Source organism: Physeter macrocephalus, chromosome 10 (genome assembly GCF_002837175.3).
Source record: "Physeter macrocephalus isolate SW-GA chromosome 10, ASM283717v5, whole genome shotgun sequence".
In the NCBI taxonomy this organism is placed as follows: Eukaryota; Metazoa; Chordata; class Mammalia; order Artiodactyla; family Physeteridae; genus Physeter; species Physeter macrocephalus.
Genome location: NC_041223.1, coordinates 50261066 through 50282660, shown reverse-complemented (window position 1 = coordinate 50282660; position 21595 = coordinate 50261066). Strand labels below are relative to the sequence as shown.

The following is a 21595-nucleotide window of genomic DNA, read 5'->3' as shown; positions in this document are numbered from 1 at the left end:
AGAGGGAGGGGATATGGGGATATACGTATACATATAGCTGATTTACTCTGTTATACAGAAGAAACTAACATATCATTGTAAAGCAATTATACTCCAATAAAGATGTTAAAAAAAAATTAAATATGGAGAGTTACAATGTAAACCACTCTCTTAAATAAAATCACCCAACTTTCTCTTTCCTACTTGTGTAAACTATCCAATGTTCAGTAGCTGTACTATGCATAGCCTATGAATGGCAATTCATCTAGCTCTTCAGAAAGACAGAAGAAGGGGTAATGAATAGCTTGAACAGAAATAAATATATAATAATTATAATAAATCTTTGAAATTTTACAGTATTATATTTCTTATAATATTACTATTATATGATATTCTATATATTTCCCAAAACAATTAAGCAATCAAGTCTGAAATTCAGTTCACCATCTTCACCTAACTAACCCCTTGTGCCCAACTGCTCTTTTGCTCAGTAAGCTGGGCCATCATTTACCTAGCTGATCAAGAGAGAAACATTGTGTTCAACCTTATCTTCTCTCATTCACCATCACTAAATGTCTCCTTCCTCCAGCCCCTCTGCTACGATCTAATACAAACCACTATCATCTTTCATTTTGGCTTCAGCAAAAACTTTTTAACAGGTCTTCCTACATCCATTCTTGCCCCTCTCCAATCCACTCAGAAGGCAAAGATGGTTTTAAAATTCAAACTTAATATTATCCCTCTTAAAAGTCTGCAATGGCTTCCTGATGTTCTTAGGATAATCCTTGGTAATTTATGAAGTCATTCAAGATGGCTCCAGCCTATCACTTCACATTTCTACTCCCAACTCTTCTTCTCAAGCCAACCATATTAGAGTTCTTTCGTTCCTTTGATGCACCAAACTCTCTAGTTTTTACTTTGTATTTTTTATACCACTAGTACTTTACTAAGTTACAATTTATATATACAGTAAAATGCATAAATCTTAAGTGATTAGCTTGAATTTCGACAAACTTATACACCTCTGTAACCACCAACCATATGAAGGCTTAACATTTCCATCATCCCTTTAAGTTCCCATGTGCCCCTTTCCACTCAACCCTTCCCCCGATTCCAGGGAACTATTCTGATTTCTATCATAGTAGAGATTCTGTTGTTCTTGAATTTCCTATAAATGAGATCATGCCCATATGTATTCTTTTGAGTCCAGCTTCTTTTGCTCAACTTAATGTTTCTGAGATTCATCCATGTTAGTGTATGTATCAGTATTCTTTTTTAGAGTTGAGTAGTGATTTTTCTTATAGGTATACCATAAATTGTTTATCCATTCTATTGATGGACATTTGGATTGCTTCCTGTTTGGGGTTATGAATAAAGCTGCTATGAACATTCTTTACAAGTTTTCTGTGGGCATATGTGTTAATTTTTCTTGGATAAATGTACATAGAAATTGAATTGCTGGATCATACAACAGATATGTGTATAAATTCATCAGAAACTGCCAAACTTTTTGCCAAAGTAGCTGTACATTTTTATGCTTCCACCAGCACCAGTTACTCCATACCCTTACCAACAATGGTGTAATCAGTCTTCTTAATTTTAGCCATTCTAGTGGATGTACAGTATTAATTTAGTTTAAATTTTTATTAAAATATATTTATACTGTTAAAAAATAACATAGCAGAGATTATACGGTAAATCCCCTACATACGAACAAGTTCCATTTGGAGAGAGCGTTCATAAGTCCAATTTGTTCGTAAGTCCAACAAAGTTACCCTAGGTACCCAACTAACACAATATGTACTGTATTGTAATAGGTTTATAATACTTTTCACACAAACAATACATAAAAAACAAACACAAAATAAAGAAATCATTTTTAATCTTACAGTACAGTCCCTTGAAAAGTACAGTAGTACAGTACAACAGCTGGCATACAGGGGCTGGCATCGAGTGAACAGACAGGAAGAGTTACTGACTGGAGGAGGGAGAGGAGGTTGGAGATGGTAGAGCTGAAGGATCGTCAGCAATAGAAGACGGAAGGCAAGCTGCAATTTCACTCACGCCTGACATTGATGGCACAGGTTTTGGTTCCTTGCTGGAACCAGATGAATGTTCACATCTTTGAAAGTTCACAATTTGAAGGTTCGTGTGTAGAGGACTTACTATAATTAAATAATCCTCTGGTCCATCCCTCCCCTTGCCTATATACAACTACTTTACACTTTACTGTTTTTGGTTCCTCTGATTATTTCATATCTTGAAGTAAATATTTATATCACTATTCTTGACTTACCAACTTTAAAGATTATTGATTTTCTGATATAATAGATGAAACTATAGCTCATTCACCACCCCCCCATCTCCATCTTCTTATATTCAGATGATCATTTTCAGTTTACCTACCGTTTACTTTAAAAATTATTCTTAACACCAATTTTTTGTTTCAACTTTGGACAATGCCTCTATTATTCACACATTAGTGAAGGTAATCCTAGCTGCTGCAGTAAATAAATACCCAAATTTCAGTCGCTTAACACAACAGAAATTTACATATTGTTGCTGTAATAACTAAATAATTTGGTAAGCTTGAAAGGACTTAAAACAGCACACTCCTCCATAGTTGTTCATAAAACTAAGAGTACCCATGCTCTCTCTCACTTCTGGGCCTTCCTACATGTGTTTCCTCTGGCCACATGCTCTCCTCCACTTCCTTCCTTCTCCTTCACCCAGCCAACTCCTATTTGTCTTTCAGACTTGTAGTACCTCAAAACGCCCAAGGAGTCCTCCCAGACTCCCAAGAATGGGCTAGCTGCTCCTCTAGCACTCTGTGCTTATCTCTTGTCTTGGCCTTGATTATAGTGTTGAAATTGGTGTTTTCTTATCTGTCTCCTCCAAAACTATAAACTTCTTGAGGGAAAAATTTTGTTCACTACTGTATCCTTAGCATTTAACGCAATGCCTGGATTGTAAGAGATACTCAAATATTTCATGAAAAAATCAACTTCTTTGAATAATTATTCATATAAATATTATTTCCACCAGTTATTCATTAAACCATACATGGTTATGGGAATCAGAACAGATCCAAAATTTTAGATAATGAAAACAGTTCACAAAGTTTAATATTAGATTTCAAATAATAATTTGCCCAAACAGAAAGTTTAAAATCTTCTAGTACTGAAAAAACTTCAGCCTTTAATTGTTGATAATATTGTTAAAATAACAAATTCAAATAAACTGTTGCATTTATTCAATAATTAATTAAGAGCCCACTTTGTTCCAAGCACAGTATTAGACAGATTCCAAGGATTCAAGAGTGAATATATCAGACACAATCCCTGACCTAAATTTTATGAAGGCAGAGTGAATGTACACTAAAAATATTTTTTAAATGCTAATGTATGAACAAAAACAAAAAACCTACAACAATGGAAATCTCAATTCCATAAAGCCCACTGGACTGTTAATTTTTGTTTTAGAGAAAAATGAAAGCATTTCAAATTGTGAATTAATAACTTAGTTGAGCAATTTTTTATGTAATAAAAAATTTCCTTATGCTCTGGGGAAATTCTGCTTTAAAGCTACCTACCATCTGAGTATGAACCTACATACCATGCATAACTGAATAGATAGGAAGACAGTCCCAGATAAGAAGAAAAACAAACACAAGTACAGACGTTCTTTGTGGAATTACAAACAGCTACAGTGATGGAACAGACCTACTTTTGGCAAATGGTAGAAAAAAAAAGACAGAAAATACATAAGACATAAGAAACAAGAAGAGAAACAACAAACAGGATAAGCAATTGGAGAAAAAGAAGTGAAATGAAAAATCAAACGATGAGATAAAGATATTACTTAGCATACTAATAAGCTTCACACTGTTTTGAATTCAAGGTAAGAATTTGGGGAACAATTAGAATTTCTTTTCCGAATCTCCTACTGACTTGTGAAGCCCACAAGCTCATCAATTCACATATACCACAGTACAGATTTAGCACAACACACACCAAAAAAATGATAATGCAACACTACCCAAACCACACACTGTCAACTCAATTACATGTTCCACAATTAGGTATGCATCTATGACCTGATTAGCATTTAGATATTATAATTAAAATGTCTGATTCTCACATATTTAAATGTTATTTCATTATAAATTATTACCTTTTTATTTTTTATAATATATTAAGGGATTATGGTGATTTTTAAAATTATGCATATCATCTATGAATTTCAGTTCAGGATAATAAAGGGGACTAGAGATTAATTATTATAAAATGGGAGATTGGGTTCATTGGGGCTGAGAAGCACTGTTACAGCATAGATATCTAGGAGTGAAGTTGTTGGGTAAAAAGGTATGTGTATCTTAACTTTGCTAGACAAACAAACTGTTTTCCTCAGTGTTGCAATATAATAATTTACAATTCCACTAACACTACATGCCAGTTCCAGTATTCTACATCATTGCAAATACTTGATACTGTTTACCAATCTGGAGGGCAAAAAAGTATATCTTACTATGGTTTTATATTTCTCTGATGGTTAATATAATTGAGCATCTTTTTTATTTATTGGCTATTCATGTTTCAATTTTTTTAAAGTTCCTGTTTAACTCTTTAGCCTGTTTTTCTACTGGATTAAAACAACCTAACTTTAAGAATTCTTTCTGAGGAGGAATAAGTATAAATACCATGCCAGCAACATCCAAAGACCAAAACCACAAATAAAGTTAAGCTTATTAACCAGATTAATTTAATATAAGGTGGCAAAATTCAGAAAGGCTGGCAATCCAGAAGAAAAAAAAAGCTTCTTTTTAAAATCAGAATTTACTTACAGAGAAAAAAGGTGACAAAACAGCTGTACCCATAAATCAACTATACTTCAATAAAATAAATTTTTTAAAAAACAGCTTGTACCTAAACCTTAGTTACTTATTACTCTGCAAATAAGATTTTCAAATATCTTTTTCTTTTCTGATATTAGTTTACTGTCAAGAATACCTAGCGGGCTTCCCTGGTAGCGCAGTGGTTGGGAATCCGCCTGCCAATGCAGGGGACAGGGGTTCAAGCCGTGGTCCGGGAGGTTCCCACACGCCCCGGAGCAATGAAGCCCGTGCGCCACAACTGCTGAGCCTGCGCTCCAGCTCCCGTGAGCCACAACTAAGGACACCCGCGTGCCTAGAGCCCGTGCTCTGCAACAGGAGAAGCCACCGCAGTGGGAGGCCAGCGCACCACAGCAAAGAGTAGCCCCCGCTCGCCACAGCTGGAGAGGGCACACACGCAGCGAGGAAGACCCAGCGCAGCCAAAAATAAATAAATAAAATAAATAAATAAATTTTTTTAAAAAAAGAATACCTAGCATTATCTTAAGCAAACTGTAGTCTGCTGGCAGTTATTTTGTTTTAAATGCTAATTTTCTTCAACTATTTGAATATATTATCTAATAACATCACTAAAATCTAAAAACTGTAAAATTTCCAATTAATTAGAACATTCTTCTAAGAAAAATAGCCCATTCAAGCTTTGAAATTACTGAGCTGCTTAGTATACTAAGAAGCTTGTAAACCAATACAGTTAAGTCCTTCTACATACAAACAAGTTACATTCTGAGAGGGCGTTTGTAAGTCCAATTTGTTAGTAAGTTCAACAAAGTTAGCCTATGTACCCAACTAATACATTCGGCTATATAGTACTGAACTGTAATAGGTTTATAATACTTTTCACACAAATAATACATAAAAAACAAACAAACAAAAAATAAAGAAAACATTTTTAATCTTACAGTACAGTACCTTGAAAAGTACAGTAGTACCAGCTACATCACCGCTGCTTTTACACTTGCTTCTGGACATCCTGGGCTTGAAATAAAGATACTGTACTACTATACTCTATACAGTACTGTAAAGTACACAAAAGCACAACACTTGTAGAGGATGCATGCATGCCAGACCCGTGAACTAACTTAACGTGATTGGACACGCAAACACAGGTTCACATCTTTGAAAGTCTGCAACTTGAGGTTTGTATGTAGGGGACTTACTGTATCTATGTTTTATCAGTTTATCTTATTCCCATTATAATAATATATAAACTGTCCATTATAATAAAATACAATTATCTGGTTTTGAACTATAATCTTCATCCTTTCCAAATGCAGTCTATTAACTCGTTTGTATGTGTTAAAGTTCTACTTCATCTTGACTTTGCACTGTTCTGATTGGTTATTGTTTGTTCGCTATTTTATTTATTTATTATTTATTTATGTTTGGCTGCATTGGGTCTTCGTTGCTGCATGCAGGCTTTCTCTAGTTACGGCGAGCGGGGGCTACTCTTCATTGTGGTGCATGGGCTTCTCATCGTGGTGGATTCTCGTTTCGCAACACGGGCTCTAGGCGCGCGGGTTTCAGTAGTTGTGGCACGCAGGCTCAGTAGTTGTGGCTTGTAGGCTCTAGACCGCAGGCTCAGATGTTGTGGCACACGGACTTAGTTGCTCCGTGGCATGTGGGATCTTCCCGGGCCAGGGATCGAACCCGTGTCCCCTGCGCTGGCAGGCGGATTCTTAACCACTGCACCACCCGTTCGTTCATTATTTAAGTCAAAGATCTATATTAAAAATGTGAACAGCTTATATCACCAGAAGTCATATAAGGCCAAAGTAAGAGAAGAATAATATGTGAGACTATGTCATTATGATAATCTACTGGTACCTGAAGTAACTAAACTCCTTTTCCCAAATAATCTAAATTCTTTGTTATAATGTGTTATAACATATAACATATATTGTACCAAAATCCTAATTACGGGCTTCCCCTATTTGTGATCCCTATCACTTTAGACTTCCCTATCCACTAGCTCTCTCCACTGACTCAAGATGGCTACTGATTGGCCAAGTGCCTCCATTCCTCATTTTCCTGGTTATTACCTGAAACCCTACCAGCTGCCTACTAGGTCCCCCAGCCTGCCTTAACTGCCTCATTATCTCCAAATCCAGATAAATCAGAGTAAGTAGTCTGAAAGATGAACTAGAAATAAGAGTGGAAATTAGCCATATTTTAACCCAAGAACTTAGATGCAGTGTGTACCACTAACACATATACAAGTGTCAGAGACTCTCTCCTCTCACATGCAACTCCTCCCTCATATGATTCTTGAACATATTTGAAAAGAAGTGCTTTGTCAAAATATTTATGAGATTTAGTTGATAGTCTGGTTATAAGGTGAAGCTGAGAATGACCTGGAACATCAGCAAGTTAAGAGGCTCAGGGATTCTGAGAATCCGGGCAACCTGTGGATTGCTGCATGGCCTGCTTCCTTGGCATTGCCAGCCCTCGAAGCAAATCAGGTACATCCTGATGCCCCCTGAAAACACCTTCATTTCTATAGCCACCTAGAAAATGGGTCCTTGCTCAAGATATGGAGAAGTAATGGTGAAGTCCAGATACAACCTCAAGTCTATCTGATACCAAAGTCCATATTCTCTCCCACTTTACAATCTGAAACCTAAGGCATATTTTTTTTCAAATAAATACTTTGTTTTCCCACTTCAGTCTCTTATTTTGAATGTGGAATTACCAAGTTTGTTAAATTTTATAATTCAGTATCTTCTATAATAATAAACTTTAAAAATTAAATGTATAGTTCCTTAAAAAGAATTTACTTTGACCACAGAAAACAATTTTAACTAAAAATTATGTTTTTTTAGTTAGAGTTTAAGTAGGAAAAACTTACTATCAATAATAACAATAAAACAACCATTCACACACACACACACACACACACACACACACACACACACACACACACGACAAGATATGGAAGCAACCTAAGAGTCCATCAACAGATGAATGGATAAAGAAGATGTGATACACACACACACACACACACACACACACACACACACACACGAGAAACTGGTGAGCAAAACCAGTATTAATCTCTTCTCAAACTGTTCCTTCTCACATTTGTCACCTTTATACAAAACCCCAGGAACTTATATGGCTCACCTCTTTTCTACCACTGGCAACAATAGGTATTTAAATTTGCTGCTGAGAATACAAAGATTGGTCACTTAGACTTCTCAGAGGAAACATAAAGCAGCTTGAAACATACTCCAAAAGATACATGCATGCACACACACGTACACACACACACACACACACACACACACAAATAATAATAACTCTGAAGGGACTCATGACCCAATATCTACAGTAAGGTAGACAGATACACCAAAGGACTGGAGAATCTATCTGCTTGCTGACTCCTTCTACCCGCCCCCTTGTACTTTTTCAGCTTTTGAAAGGATTTATTTTCCATTCTATGATGGCTCCTCCCTTTGTGCTGACCCTATATCCATCTCCCAGACTCATCCTAAAATAATCCCAAACCTTACTCCCCAACTCATACAAGGCTCCATTTTTCATTACAAGAGTCAGCAAGAATATACTTATTTAAATGCCAAACAAACTTTCTCAAACTTCATGAGAAAAGTAGTAACTATCACTATCCAATGCAAGGGGAAAAAAAACCCCCACATTTTAAAGAAGAAAAAAATCTATGCTGAGTCTTCAATCCCAAAAGTAAACTTCTGTTTGTCTCTAAGGAGAACACAAAGATCATACCAAAGAACAGATTTTGCTCCAAGACGATTTCATACATAATTAATTTAGTTCTAGTCTCCCAAATCATGCCAAACTTTTTATGAAAATAATTATTACAGAAGACCATGTTAAAAGTCTACTGAAAAAAGAAAACTTTTTATACCTTTAGTATTTTTCACAAAAATCTTAATACTATATTTTGATTTTGTCCCTCGCATAGAAAGGGTAAATTACCTGAATCACAGATTTATTTCCACAAATCTATACTCTTAGAAAGTTGGACAAATATTTAAGAAAAAATCTGCACTCAGTGCAACATAAAAGCAATTGAGATACAATTAAATAATCTTAATGAGAATAAACAGACATTTCTCAACTTTCAATTCATGAAATTTAACAAAATAGTTTTAAGGTTGATAAAAATAAATGTATTAGTAAGAATTAGAGCTTTGAGACTTCCCTGGTGGCACAGTGGTTAAGAATCCACCTGCTAATGCAGGGGACATGGGTTCGAGCCCTGGTCCGGGAAGATCCCACATGCCGTGGAGCAACTAAGCCCATGCACCGCAACTACTGAGCTTGTGCTCTAGAGCCCGCAAGCCACAACTACTGAGCCCACATGCCACAACTACTGAAGCCCACGCGCCTAGAGCCCATGCTCCACAACAAGGGAAGCCACCACAATGAGAAGCTCGCGCACTGCAGCAAAGAGTAGACCCCATTTGCCACAATTAGAGAAAGCCCGTGCACAGCAATGAAGACCCAACGGAGCCAAGAATAAAATAAATAAAAATAAAAAAAGAATTAAAGTTCTCAAGGAATCCACAGCAAACACACATTTTACCATTTCCATTTCATAAATTAAAAAAAAAAAAAAAACAAGGGCTAATTCCTTGAAGACAAGGGAAAGTTCCAAGCATTCCACTTAAGTTTACATAGCGGCCTGCTACGCCACCAAGGTGGCAAGACAGGGAAAGAAAATAGTAGCAAATAATGTTTTAACTGCCACTCCACGCTGCCTGCTCTGTGCTATGCAGAAAAACGGCAAGCGACAATCCATTACAACTTATCCCACCTGTCACCATGGGAGCATCAATGCTGGGATGCTGGCAGATACATACACTGGGCAAAACTGAGCAGAGGTGACTGAGGAAGTGGCTTCTCAGCAACACAAGGCAAAACTGAGGAAGACGCAATCTGACATGAAGTCAGGTTTTCTCTATTTCTCTTCCCTCCTCAACCTATGCCCTCCATCCTTCTTCCCTTGACTAATTTTCCTTCCAGTCTGTCTTCACTTTCTTTGGGACCATCTCAATTTTTTGAAGAGTCCTCCAGAGTTATAATTTTTCTTATATCCCACAGAACTAGCACAATTATTATTTTGATAGTTAAAATTTTACCTTTGTATTACCCCAGATGAAATTACATTTTATAAAAAATTGATGGACTCCTCACTCCTATGGGAAACAAATCTTCTGTATTTTTGCAAAGAAAAGAGTCTAGAAGACTATACACAAAATATTAATAGTGATTATTTCTAAGTGTTAGTGTTAACAGATGCTCTTAACATGCTTTTTCCACACTCCCTGAGAATTTTATAATAAACATTTTTGAATTTCATAACCAGGAAACAAATTAATGGGATCTGAATTAATGGTGTTTATCACTTTTCCAACCTAGCAACTTTATGATTACACAAAGGTAAAAAAACTTTACATTAGAACTCCCCTGTAACCTCAAGCTAAAAGGGCTCATGTTCACATGTTCCTAGTATGTTCATCACCCAGAATTATTCCCTGTTATGGCATATTGTAAACTGTAAAGCACTGTACAAAGATATGGGTTTATAATTCACCTGTGATCAATAAGGTTCAAATGAAATTAAAATGTGATATGATTTTCTTTATTGGTGACACTTGAGGTAGTAACGCATCTTAGTTCTTAAACTTCTTCCCATCCTGTACACATTCTTCCAAGTTCACTCCATGGCTACAAGTTCTTTGACTTCTTTTCTCATCATCCAACCCTGCTCTCAGAAGGTGTCCTGCAGTCACAGTCCCATCCTTTTAGAGTAATGAATGAAATTGTTCCTAATTTTCTGCAAATCAAAAGCCTCTTACCTATGTGTCTATATATGAACGAGAAAATGCCAGGAGGTACATAATATTATGGGATACAGAAGGAAAAAGGCAAAGAACAAGTTCTATCTGCTTTTTCATTTATGATGTTGTCTACATTCTCCCCAACCTATCAGTCCCTCCTAACCTCTCTGACTCTCTACTACCTTACATTTTCTGTCCTACTGCATCAGTCAAAAAAAATTCGAATTCTCCCTTCTTACACTGGGCTTATAATGAAGAAAACAGTACAGTCATGCAGACTGGTGCCATGACTGGTCTCCTACTTTAAGTGGATTCTAACATTTCTATAACCTTATTTTTGATCAGCAAATTTTCACATAGCCTTCAATAACTTAAAACATTCACCACATTAACATTCACATACACAAAAAAAGAGGCACACAAGAATGTAACTACCTCATCATCTCCCTAGCAAACTGACATATGTTGACACCATCCTTTCTTCTGTCACTGTAGTTTCACAGGATAAACTATCTGTTCCATTTCCTATTCAAGGCCAATCCCTCCAGCTGTGTTTGTGATCCACTGATTCTTACAAATTCCTCTTTCACAGACCCTTGATCCACTAATAATCCCATATGCCTTTACTGATTTCTCCCTGAATTTACTGAGCTATAAGTGCATACCATTTTCGAGTTTTATTATTGATACAAACCCATGAAACCATCATGACAATCACAATGATGAAGACTTACATCATCCCCAAGAGACTCCTCATGCTCCTTTGTAATACATCCCTGTTTCTATTCCCATCCCCACACAGTCAATGATCTACTATCCACCACTACAGATTAGTTTTCATTTTCTATAATCTTCTATAAATGAAACTAGGTAGTAAAGACTGTAACCATGCCAATACGCAAAGCTGTGGGTATGTCCAGGAAATATCTGAAAAGACTCTAATCTCACATCTCTTAATGCCATACAAGCAGGACTTAAAGGCTAAAGCAGAGTTTCATTAAACAACAAGATACCACTACACACCTATTAGAATGGCTAAATCCAGAACACTGACAACAACAAATATTGGTGAGGATGTGGAGCAACAGGAACTCTCATCCACTGGTAGTGAGAATGCAAAATGGCACAGCCACTTTGTAAGACAGTTTGGTGGTTTCTTACTAAACTAAACGTACTCTTACCATGCAGTCCAGCAACTGTGCTGATATTTGCCCAAAGGAATTGAAAAGTTATGTCCACACAAAAGACTACACACAATGTTTACAGCAGCTTTACTCATAATTACCAAAACTTGGAAGCAACCAAGATATACTTTAGTAGATGAATGTGTAAACAAACTGTAATACATCCAGACGATGGAATATTATTCAGCACTAAAAAGAAATGAGCTATCAAGCCATGACAGATATGGAGGAATTTTAAATACATATTATTAAGTGAAAGAAGCCAATCTCAAAAGGCTACATACTGTATGATTCCATCTATATGACATTCTGGAAAAGGCAAAATTATGTAAACAGTAAAAAGATCTGTGATTACGGGGAAGTGGGGCGGGGAGCGGGTTTAGGATGAACAGGCGGGGCACAGATTTTTAGGGCAGTGGAACTACTCTGTATGATACCATAATGGTGGATACATGTCATTAGACATCTGTCCAAACCCATAAAATATACAACAACAAGAGTGAACCCTAATGTAAACTATGGTCTTTGAGTATCAACATAGGTTCATCAGTTGTAACAAATGTACTACTCTGGTGGAGGATGCTGATAATAGGTTAGGCTATGCATGTGTGGGGGTAGGGAGTATACAGGAAATCTCTAGAACTTTCATTCAATTTTGCTGTAAACTTAATACTGCTCTAAAAAGTAAAGTCTATTAAAAAAAAAAAGAAGAAGAACCACATAGCAATTTTGGAATCAAAAAGTAAAATAACTACAATGAAAATTTCACTAGAGGGGGGCTTAGCAGCAAATTCAAGGTGGCAGAAGAAAGAATCAGCAAACTTGAAGATAGGCAATTGAAAATATCCTGTCTGAGCAATAAATAGAAAAAGAGAATTAGAAAAAAATCAACAGAGCCTCAGTGACCTTTGGGACACCATCAAGCCTATAAATATACTCATACTGGCAGTCTCAGGAGGAGAGGAGAGAAAGAAAAGGGTAGAAAGAATATCTAAAGAAATCATGGCTGAAAACTTCCCAACTTTGATTAAAAAAAAAAAATTAATCTCTACATCCAAGAAACTCAACGAATTCCAAATAGGTTCCACACCTACACATATCATAATCAAACTTCCAAAAGACAAAGACAAAGAGAGAATCTTGAAAGTAGCAAGAAAATAACTCCTCATGTACAAGAAATTCTCATGGATTAACAGCTGACTTCTCATCAGAAACCATGGAGGCCAAAAGGCAGTGAGATAACAGAGCCAAGGTGAAGAAAGAAAAAGACTGTCATTCAAGAATTCTATATCTGTCAAAACTATGCTGCAAAAAAACAAAGGAGAAACAGGTGATGAAGGAAAAAAAGAAGAAATTAATAGTCCCAAATACAAAAACTGAGAAAATTCATTCCTAGAAGATCTGCTCTACAAAAAAATACTGAAGGGAGACCTTCAGTTAAAATCAAAGAACTATATATATGACAGTAACCCATATCTACACAAAAAATAACACTGGTAAAGGTAACAACATGGGTAAATAGAAAAGACAGCATAAATGTATTTTTGTTCTTAACTCTTTTTTCTTCTATGTGATTTAAAAGACAACTGCATAAAGCAATAATTATAAAACTGTGTCCGTGAGCTTATAATTTACAAAGAAGTATGCACTTAGCCACTATGCAATAACATACATGCTAACCTTCTGTCAAAATCCCTATCATGTTGCAGCTAAGTGATTCAGGAAATGATTTAAAAAATTATTCAATCCAGAAACTCTCCATACTTCCTAAAGTTCTATTAGGCAAACCCTCAATAAAAATATAGAGACTGTGAATGAGTTTAAGAGTTAAGTTTTTCCAGCTTCTGCACAGCAAAAGAAGCAATCAACAAAATGAAAAGGCAACCTACAGAGTAGAAGATATTTGCAAACTATTTATCTGATAAGTGGTTAATATCCAAAATATATCAGGAATGCACACAACTCAATAGCAAAAATCATCATCAACATCATCATGCAATTAAAAAATGGGCAGAGGGACTGAACAGATATTTTTCCAAAGAATAAGATATACAGATGGCCAGCAGGTCCATGAAAAGGTGCTCAACATGACTAATCATCAAGGAAATGCAAATCAAAACCACAGTAAGATTATCACCTCACACCTGTTAAAATGGCTACTATCATAAAGACAAGACATGACAAATGCTAGTGAGGATGTTGAGAAAACAGAACCCATGTATTCCTCAGAAGATATGTCTCTGTTTCAAAAAGAACATCTAGAATTGGGTTTTCATTTCCTAATAATCAATACCTTAAATTTCAGCTATTAACCCAATTAACTCACAGAAGTTGAATTAATGCTATACTAAATTATGGTACTCTAAAATAGCAAAATTGCACACCAGTGATATTCATATTGGTTGAAATAATAATGTTTATGACTTTCAGGGAGTTAAAAATCATATATCAAATGCTTATTCTGGTAGGGCATTATAAACACCAATTTATAGCTAATGGAAAACTGCCAAAATGAAAATTTTAAATAATAAATTTATATTCTAAAGCAAACTTAGGATCATACAGAACTTTTTTGTTTGTTTATTTATTGATTTATTCAAAAAACATTTATGGGGCACCTGCTATGTGCCAGGTAGTTATGCTAGGAACTAGGGATAAAAAGACAAGGTCCCTGCCCTTCTAACTGTGCACAGTCTAGTGAGAAGCTCCCATTCTGAAATCAAAGAATTTATGACTAGAAGGGACCTTATAATTCCCTTATTTCACAAATAAGGTAACTGAGACTCATGGTTAGCTTAGCCACTAAGGCAGACACTCAGGTATAAAGAAATCCTGCCTCATGTGTTCTTTGCATCATTCTTTTTCTTATGATTAAGAGTGATGATGGAGTGCTTCCATGTGAGTGAAGTAGAAATATGGAACCGTGGGCAATACATGTAATAATTACCAAATGAGAGACAGAAATATCTAATGGATATGGACAATATATTTAATAATTCAGAGACAGAAATCCCTTATAGATGTGATATCGTGATAAAGCCCCAATAAGAAACTAAAACACTAAAATAAGAAACTGAAGAACTAAAATAAGGGAACATAATATTAAGACTTCTAAGCCATAATTATGACTTTGCCTCTGTTTACTGATCTGTAAAATGGGGATATTAAAAGTACTTATTTCATTATTGTTGTGAAAATTAATCAATACTTAAAAGCACTTAGTAAGCCTGGTACCTGGTAAATACTCAGGAAATGTTAGGTATTCTTATGGACAATCATTTCTTAAATGTACAAGTACACCATATAAAGACAAAAAAAAAAAAAAGAAATGATCTTTCTTTAAGGAATTCTCCTATTATTATGATAGTCTTATTTTTCTAGCAACTAGTAAAATGTAACACTTATTTCAGAAAAAATATTTTATATGCATAGTATCTAACATTATCACCCTCTTCTCTATAAAGACATATATCAGTCCTAAAACTACAGGAAAGACAGATATTAATTAAATTACTAACTTAAATTAATAATTATACTCAATCATAATTCAAATTAATTAAATAATCATTTAGCTCAGTATTCCTAAGATTATAAATCCTAAATATCATTAAGAGAATGTTTAACGATGACTTTCAAGTAATCAAAAAGTTTATGCAACTTTTCTCATCTTATATAAAATATCCTTAAACTAATTAACATCTTTGAAATAACATGCATTCTATATATTAGTGAAGCTTTTATATTAATATCAATCATCATCCAATATCATAACAAAATAAATAATGTATTTATGTCCACTTACTGCAATCTCTCTACAAGCCGACATGGATATTCCTGTGCCTTCAATTTGCTTCAATGCATATTCCTTTTCATCTTTTCTGCATATGAACAAAAAAAATTATTTTTTTCTACACGGCATTTTCAGATTCAAAACTATAACTACAAAAACAATGAAATGCACAACTCTCAGTGATATGTAAACACCCTCACTATGCATTCACTGCTTATTATTTCTGATAATATTTCCATTACAATAATGTGAAGTACCAAAAAAATTCATGTCACAATGAAAACACTAGACAGAGCCAAAACACAAAATACAAAATTGAAACAGAAGAGGATACTAAACACAGCACTAGTTTCAAAAAGTAAACAAGCATAAATATAAACTCAAGAATATTGCAAGATAATTCTACTGTCTTAATTATCTGGAGTCCATGAAAGCATTCTGTTATAAACATTAATTACAAAAATAAATGACAGATATAAACTTATATATTTGCTTAAAGTAATTTCACAGTATAAGACCCACTTAATAAATGGGGGAGTTACAGAAGAATGTTTACCCACTAAAACACGCTAGTTTTCACCTAGGACAGGGGACATTCAAAATCCCTAAGACCTCAACCAAAAGCCTTGGAAACACTTCAAAATTGGCCACCAACACCTCATTCTCAAGATATCTAGGAAAAACTCAGGAGTTACAGTGAATTTTCCAATTAATGGAGGTAGAATTAGGAATTCTGGGAAACCCCGGCAGTTACCAGGGTGCTTAACCAAGGGAAGACAACAGCTCAATAATGGTGATACGGTCCATAAAAATGGTAATAGTATCAGATGAGAGTCTAGTGCAACACTGTATCCTCAGGGTACTGACACCAGAATCAGCCACAGCAAGACCCCAGCTGAATGTCACAAATGTCATTCCTATCACTGGTTATTCTGACAAGAGGAGTATAATCCATGCGCTCCGAGTTTTGCCTTTCGATTATATTAGAGCCTCAACAGGGTATCACCATGTCATGAAGGTTTTGTCAAATGATAGTACCTATGTAGTGCCGCATCTGTCCTACTTACCTATTCCTCATTTTCCCCATTCTGTGTTTACCAGCAGATAAAGCAGTTTAAGAGGTTACTCATAATACGCATTTTAAAACATCATTTTACGTGCATTTTGAAGATTTTCACAATCATCTATGTTTTGAGCAAATAACTGAGTTATGGTTACTTTTTCCCACAGTCTGAAAATTATATCCATTTTTCTTCCAATATATGACATTCAGGAAACAATTAAGCAGCATTTTGATAAACAGAAATTGTACCACATATGTCAACAGCATAGACTGTTATGCAATTATTAAAATGATAATCATGAAGATCACTAGAAACATGGAAAATGTTTACCATATGTTGCTGAGAAAATACATAAATCATACCGTATAAAAATATATACATTTAGACATATGTTGAAGGTGATATAAAAAAAGAAAAAGTTGTGTTAAGATGTAGAAAGTTATGTTAACTACCTTAATGCCAATGTTATATTGTCTTTTAAATTAGAATTAGAGGGAAAAAGAAAAAAAACAAAATAATTTGATACTCTGAAAACAGTCACCTATTAAAACAATCTTTAGTATTTTTCAAAGTGATATCTTAGGCATGTTTTAAAGAGCAAAGTGTTCCTTTTTCTCCATCCTGTTTTCTCCAAACATAAAACTACACGTTTTTCAGACCACCCAGAGGCCACCAAGAAGTACAAGCAGCAGGTGAAGGTGACTGAATGTAATTAAAGCCAAATATCCCCCCTACCTTGAAAGTATGTGTGGGTATGTGTGTGAAAGCATTTGTGCCTGAGATGCTTAACACAATGCTTACAATGTAAATTTCATACAATTAATAATTAAATTAACTACCAGGTATCTACTACTAAATATTTAATTGAATAAATTCTTAAAGTTATACATGCTTTCTGACAAAACTTTCATATGAAATTATAATTTTCTTTTAAACAGAAATATTTCAATCCCCAGTTCCCCTAAATGAAGTGCTCCAGAAGCTCATGTAATTGCATAGTTTTATTTTTAATACTGTAAAGAATATTACACAATCTGGATAGGTTATTGTTGCTATGGAAACTATAAGATTTTTGCAGTAAGTCAAAAAGTGCAAAATTAACACATCACATTAATGACTTTTGAATTTCACATCCAGGCTGTCAAAGGAATTTGAAAGCTTGAGCAGAAAAGACTGAAGCATAGGCCTCTTACTCTGAATTATATGGATAGGATCTAGGAACAAACCCAGTAATTATTTCACTTAATAAGTTTAAATATAACTTCCATCTGCTAAATTAATAAAATACTCAAAGATCTTCAAACTTAAGATTTACCTGCAGCTTTTGCATTGAGAATGAAATAAAGTGCATATATCATTACCAGTTCTCTTGTATATTAACTGTTGGATGATAAGCGATAATGTGGCACCTCTGAGGTTCACCATATGAAGAAGTGGCAGAATCCCAGCGGGCATATGGACTCACTTTCATCACTGTGCTATGTCAATGCCAATCTGTGGTCAGATGCCAATACCTTAGTTATGAAAACTAAAAATCTGTCCTTTCCCACACTGCCCACAAATATTTCAATGACTGGCACATGGGGCAGAGAAGCCTTATTGCTCTCATCCCATGTGAGAGCCCTTCTCCAGGAGCTCGTGTGAAAATTTATTCCCCATGGCTTATATGTTTCTTAATACATAATATTAAGTACCATAAAGGTATAATTTGTTCTTTTACCTGACAAGGCTGAAAAGGAGGTGAACCTGGCCTCCATGGCTGTGATAACCTGGCTTTTAGAGGCAGCCCAGTTCTTCCCTAAAACTATTTTATTTCTAAATTACTTTTATCTAAATAAAAGAAGTTTATTATTTACTATAATAAAGGCAGAGCAATTCCAAAGCCTTCAGGGAAACTGCTTTCTAAATTTTAGTGCATATTAGATACTACCATTAGAGCAACTGCACATTGAAAATAATTACAGGAGTTTACTAAATAAATCCAGGTGAATTAAAAATAAATTTATAGGATAAACATGGATTTATTTAATATAGAATGTTTTGAATTTAAAGACATTTCTCCTATACATCTGTAATATGTATCAAAACCATGCCAGCTTCCCTCTCAGCATTCATCACAAAGAAAAACAAGTGTTCAATGGGAACATTATATAACTACAAAATAGAAAAATTAATTTGGCAGAGACTGGGATTCTATTACATTTTCCATCTGAGACACTATCTTCTGGAAAACTCTTGATGCAAGCAATTCTATAGACAGTGCAAAAAATAAGAAGCACATATTTGTGCAAATTGTAGAAATCACTGCCTTAAAATGAAAGCATTATCTCAGGCAGAAAACTAAGCTCAGTGGTAGAATTTAAATGTAATTCAGGGAAGAATTTCTCAAGCCTAAAGATGCAGTTTCAGTAGGAACATCTTTTGAATGAACTATTAGGAACTGGTCTAATGAAAAAAATAGTCTTATACCTTTCAAAAATGTCCAAGCTTGATGACCAGCCTCCAGTCACGTTTAGCAAGGTGAAGCACCATTCAGTAGCTCGTATGCACAAGTGTAGTTAAGGTTTGGCCAAACCCCACTCATTACAATCATAATTAGACAGGTCCAAGGCTTTTTGGCTCCTATTAATAATACTACCAGGTGTCCAGATCAGCCCTGGGCCATCTTTGGTCCCAAGGACCTATGACAGACAAAAAATTTAGAAGAATCTTTTAAGAAAAAAAGGAAGGAATTCAAGCTCAAACAAAACCGAGGGAAAAATTTTAGTCTTCAAACTAATAGGGTTAAAATCCTTTTTTGTTTCTAAGGAAAACAGAGGGTCCTTACTATTTTATTTTACATCAAGCAACAAACAAACACAGAGTCAATATTTTATGTTCCAATACTGTGCCAAACTCTGAGGATGAACAAAATTAAAAACTAGCTACCCTAGATATCAGAGTGTACAATCCACCTGGAAAGAGATTCAGAGTGGGAAATATAAACAGATAACTCTGATATGACTCCCTCTGCACCCAAGGCGTATGCATAACAGGCACAGAGAGAATGAGACTAGTATTTCTTCTCAGAGCTTTAAGGAAGATAACTACATAGTGATGCCTTTGAGGGAGGACTTTCCCAGGCAGAAAAGGGACGAGAGGGTCAGAGAATTCCAGGTAGAAGTAGGGCATGAGAAAAATAAACAGGAAACCGCTGGTATTCAGTATGGCTGGAAGCTGGGGGCATGATGACAAGGTGCAAGAGATGAGGTTAGGTTAGAAAAGTAAAGGGAAGGGACCAACTGAGTTCTGCAAAGAAACTTGTACTTCATATATAAACAGTGTGGAGCAAAAGGTTTTGAGAACAGAGAAGGTACATATCAGATCAGAGAGATAAATCTGGTAACTACAAACTGGTGGCAGAGCAAACATCTGGGAGGTTGCTCAAACGTCCAAAGAAGAGAAGATGAGGACGAGATTAGAATAGGCAGAGGAGAACAAATATGGACTCAAAAGACATTCCTTAAAAAAAAAAAAAAGACACTCCTGCGTCAGAAGTGATATAATTTAGTAACCAATTTGATTCTGTAGGTGAAGGAAAGGAAGGCTGTGAAGATGTGAAGCTTCCACTTTGCCTAATCGTGCCAATGATAACGATTAAGCAGAGAAATTATGACATGAATAAATGGAGACCAGGAAATATAAGATTTTATCCTAAAGGCAATGAAAGTTACATATAAAGACTAATCTTATTAGGAAGGACTGAGATTAGAGGTGTGAAAAACAATTAGGAGTTACTGCAATGAAAGGGTGAGAAGGAAAGACTCTGGATTAGTATAATAGAATGTTAGCTTCCAAAAGGGGCTTGCGACAATCCTGTTACAACCTCCTCACGAAGATGAAGAAGTTAGGCCATCAGCCAGAAGCAGAGCTCAGGTGAAATCTTCCAAGTGCAACATTCTCCATAACAGAATGGTAACTAACAATAAGACTGGAGAAAAGAAGAAATACTTGTGACAGTCATTTTTAAAGAGGAATTGGCAGGACCAAATGAACAAATAATGAAAATCAAGAAGGCTGAATCAAAGATAAGTCTGGGGTTCTGGCTTGGTTGATGGGGAGGATGATACTATTGACAACAAAACTCAGGTCACATCTCAGAAGGTTCTTCAGCTTGTAAATGATTCCTTCAGATAGAAAGAAACTCTAACCAAAAATATCTGAGAAGTTCAAAAAGAAGATGCCCTGAAGATGTTACCAGGCTTATTGTGGTGATCATTTCACAATACATACAAATATTGAATCATTACAATTTTTTACACCTGAAACTAATATAATGTTATATGTCAATTACACCTTAATTAAAAACAAAAAAAGATGTTTACTGAGGGCCTGCCATAGGGGTTTCAGATTTAAAGGACTTGAGCTTACAGACATGATAGTGGATTGGAGGAAGTAGCATGTAGATAAAGAACATTTTTGGTGCCCAGGAAAGAAGTTGAGGCAACATGGGAAGGAGGAAAGGAGAACAAGAGAGAGGGAAGAAAAGAAAGAACAATTTCTGAACACTTCTCTCTCACATCCCTTAAGAAGACAAACAATTCTATGAATTTGTCCTTTAAGTTTTCTTTTCCAAACCTTAAGACTAGAATTCAAATTAATGGAATCATCAGAAATATAGTACTCAAGATGGCACAGTATGACCATCTACAGATATTATAACCAGGTGTTACCAATAAGACTTTATTCAAACAATAAGACACCTGAGTCTTGCCAACATTTTTGTTGTTGTTGTTGCAGTTTTTTATAATTGAAGTACAGGGTTTCCCTGGTGGCGCAGTGGTTGAGAATCCGCCTGCCGATGCAGAGGAGACGGGTTTGTGCCCCGG

General features: G+C 35.4%; 1 protein-coding gene across 4 annotated transcripts in view; it reads right to left on the bottom strand.

Moving 5' to 3' along the window:
- Positions 1 to 21595, bottom strand: part of CDK19 (cyclin dependent kinase 19) — a 182741-nt gene that overhangs the window by 102624 nt on the left and 58522 nt on the right. For 3 of the 4 annotated variants that reach the window (XR_003681491.2, XM_007112036.4, XM_055087555.1), the window contains one exon: positions 15676 to 15751. Coding sequence is in view for 3 of the 4 variants with exons in the window: in XM_007112036.4 (XP_007112098.1) it covers positions 15676 to 15751 (76 nt within the window). In the remaining variant the exon portion in view is untranslated. Of the gene's footprint in view, positions 1 to 15675; positions 15752 to 19196; positions 19263 to 21595 lie in introns of those variants that run through there. The other variant, XM_007112037.3, reaches the window with a different exon arrangement.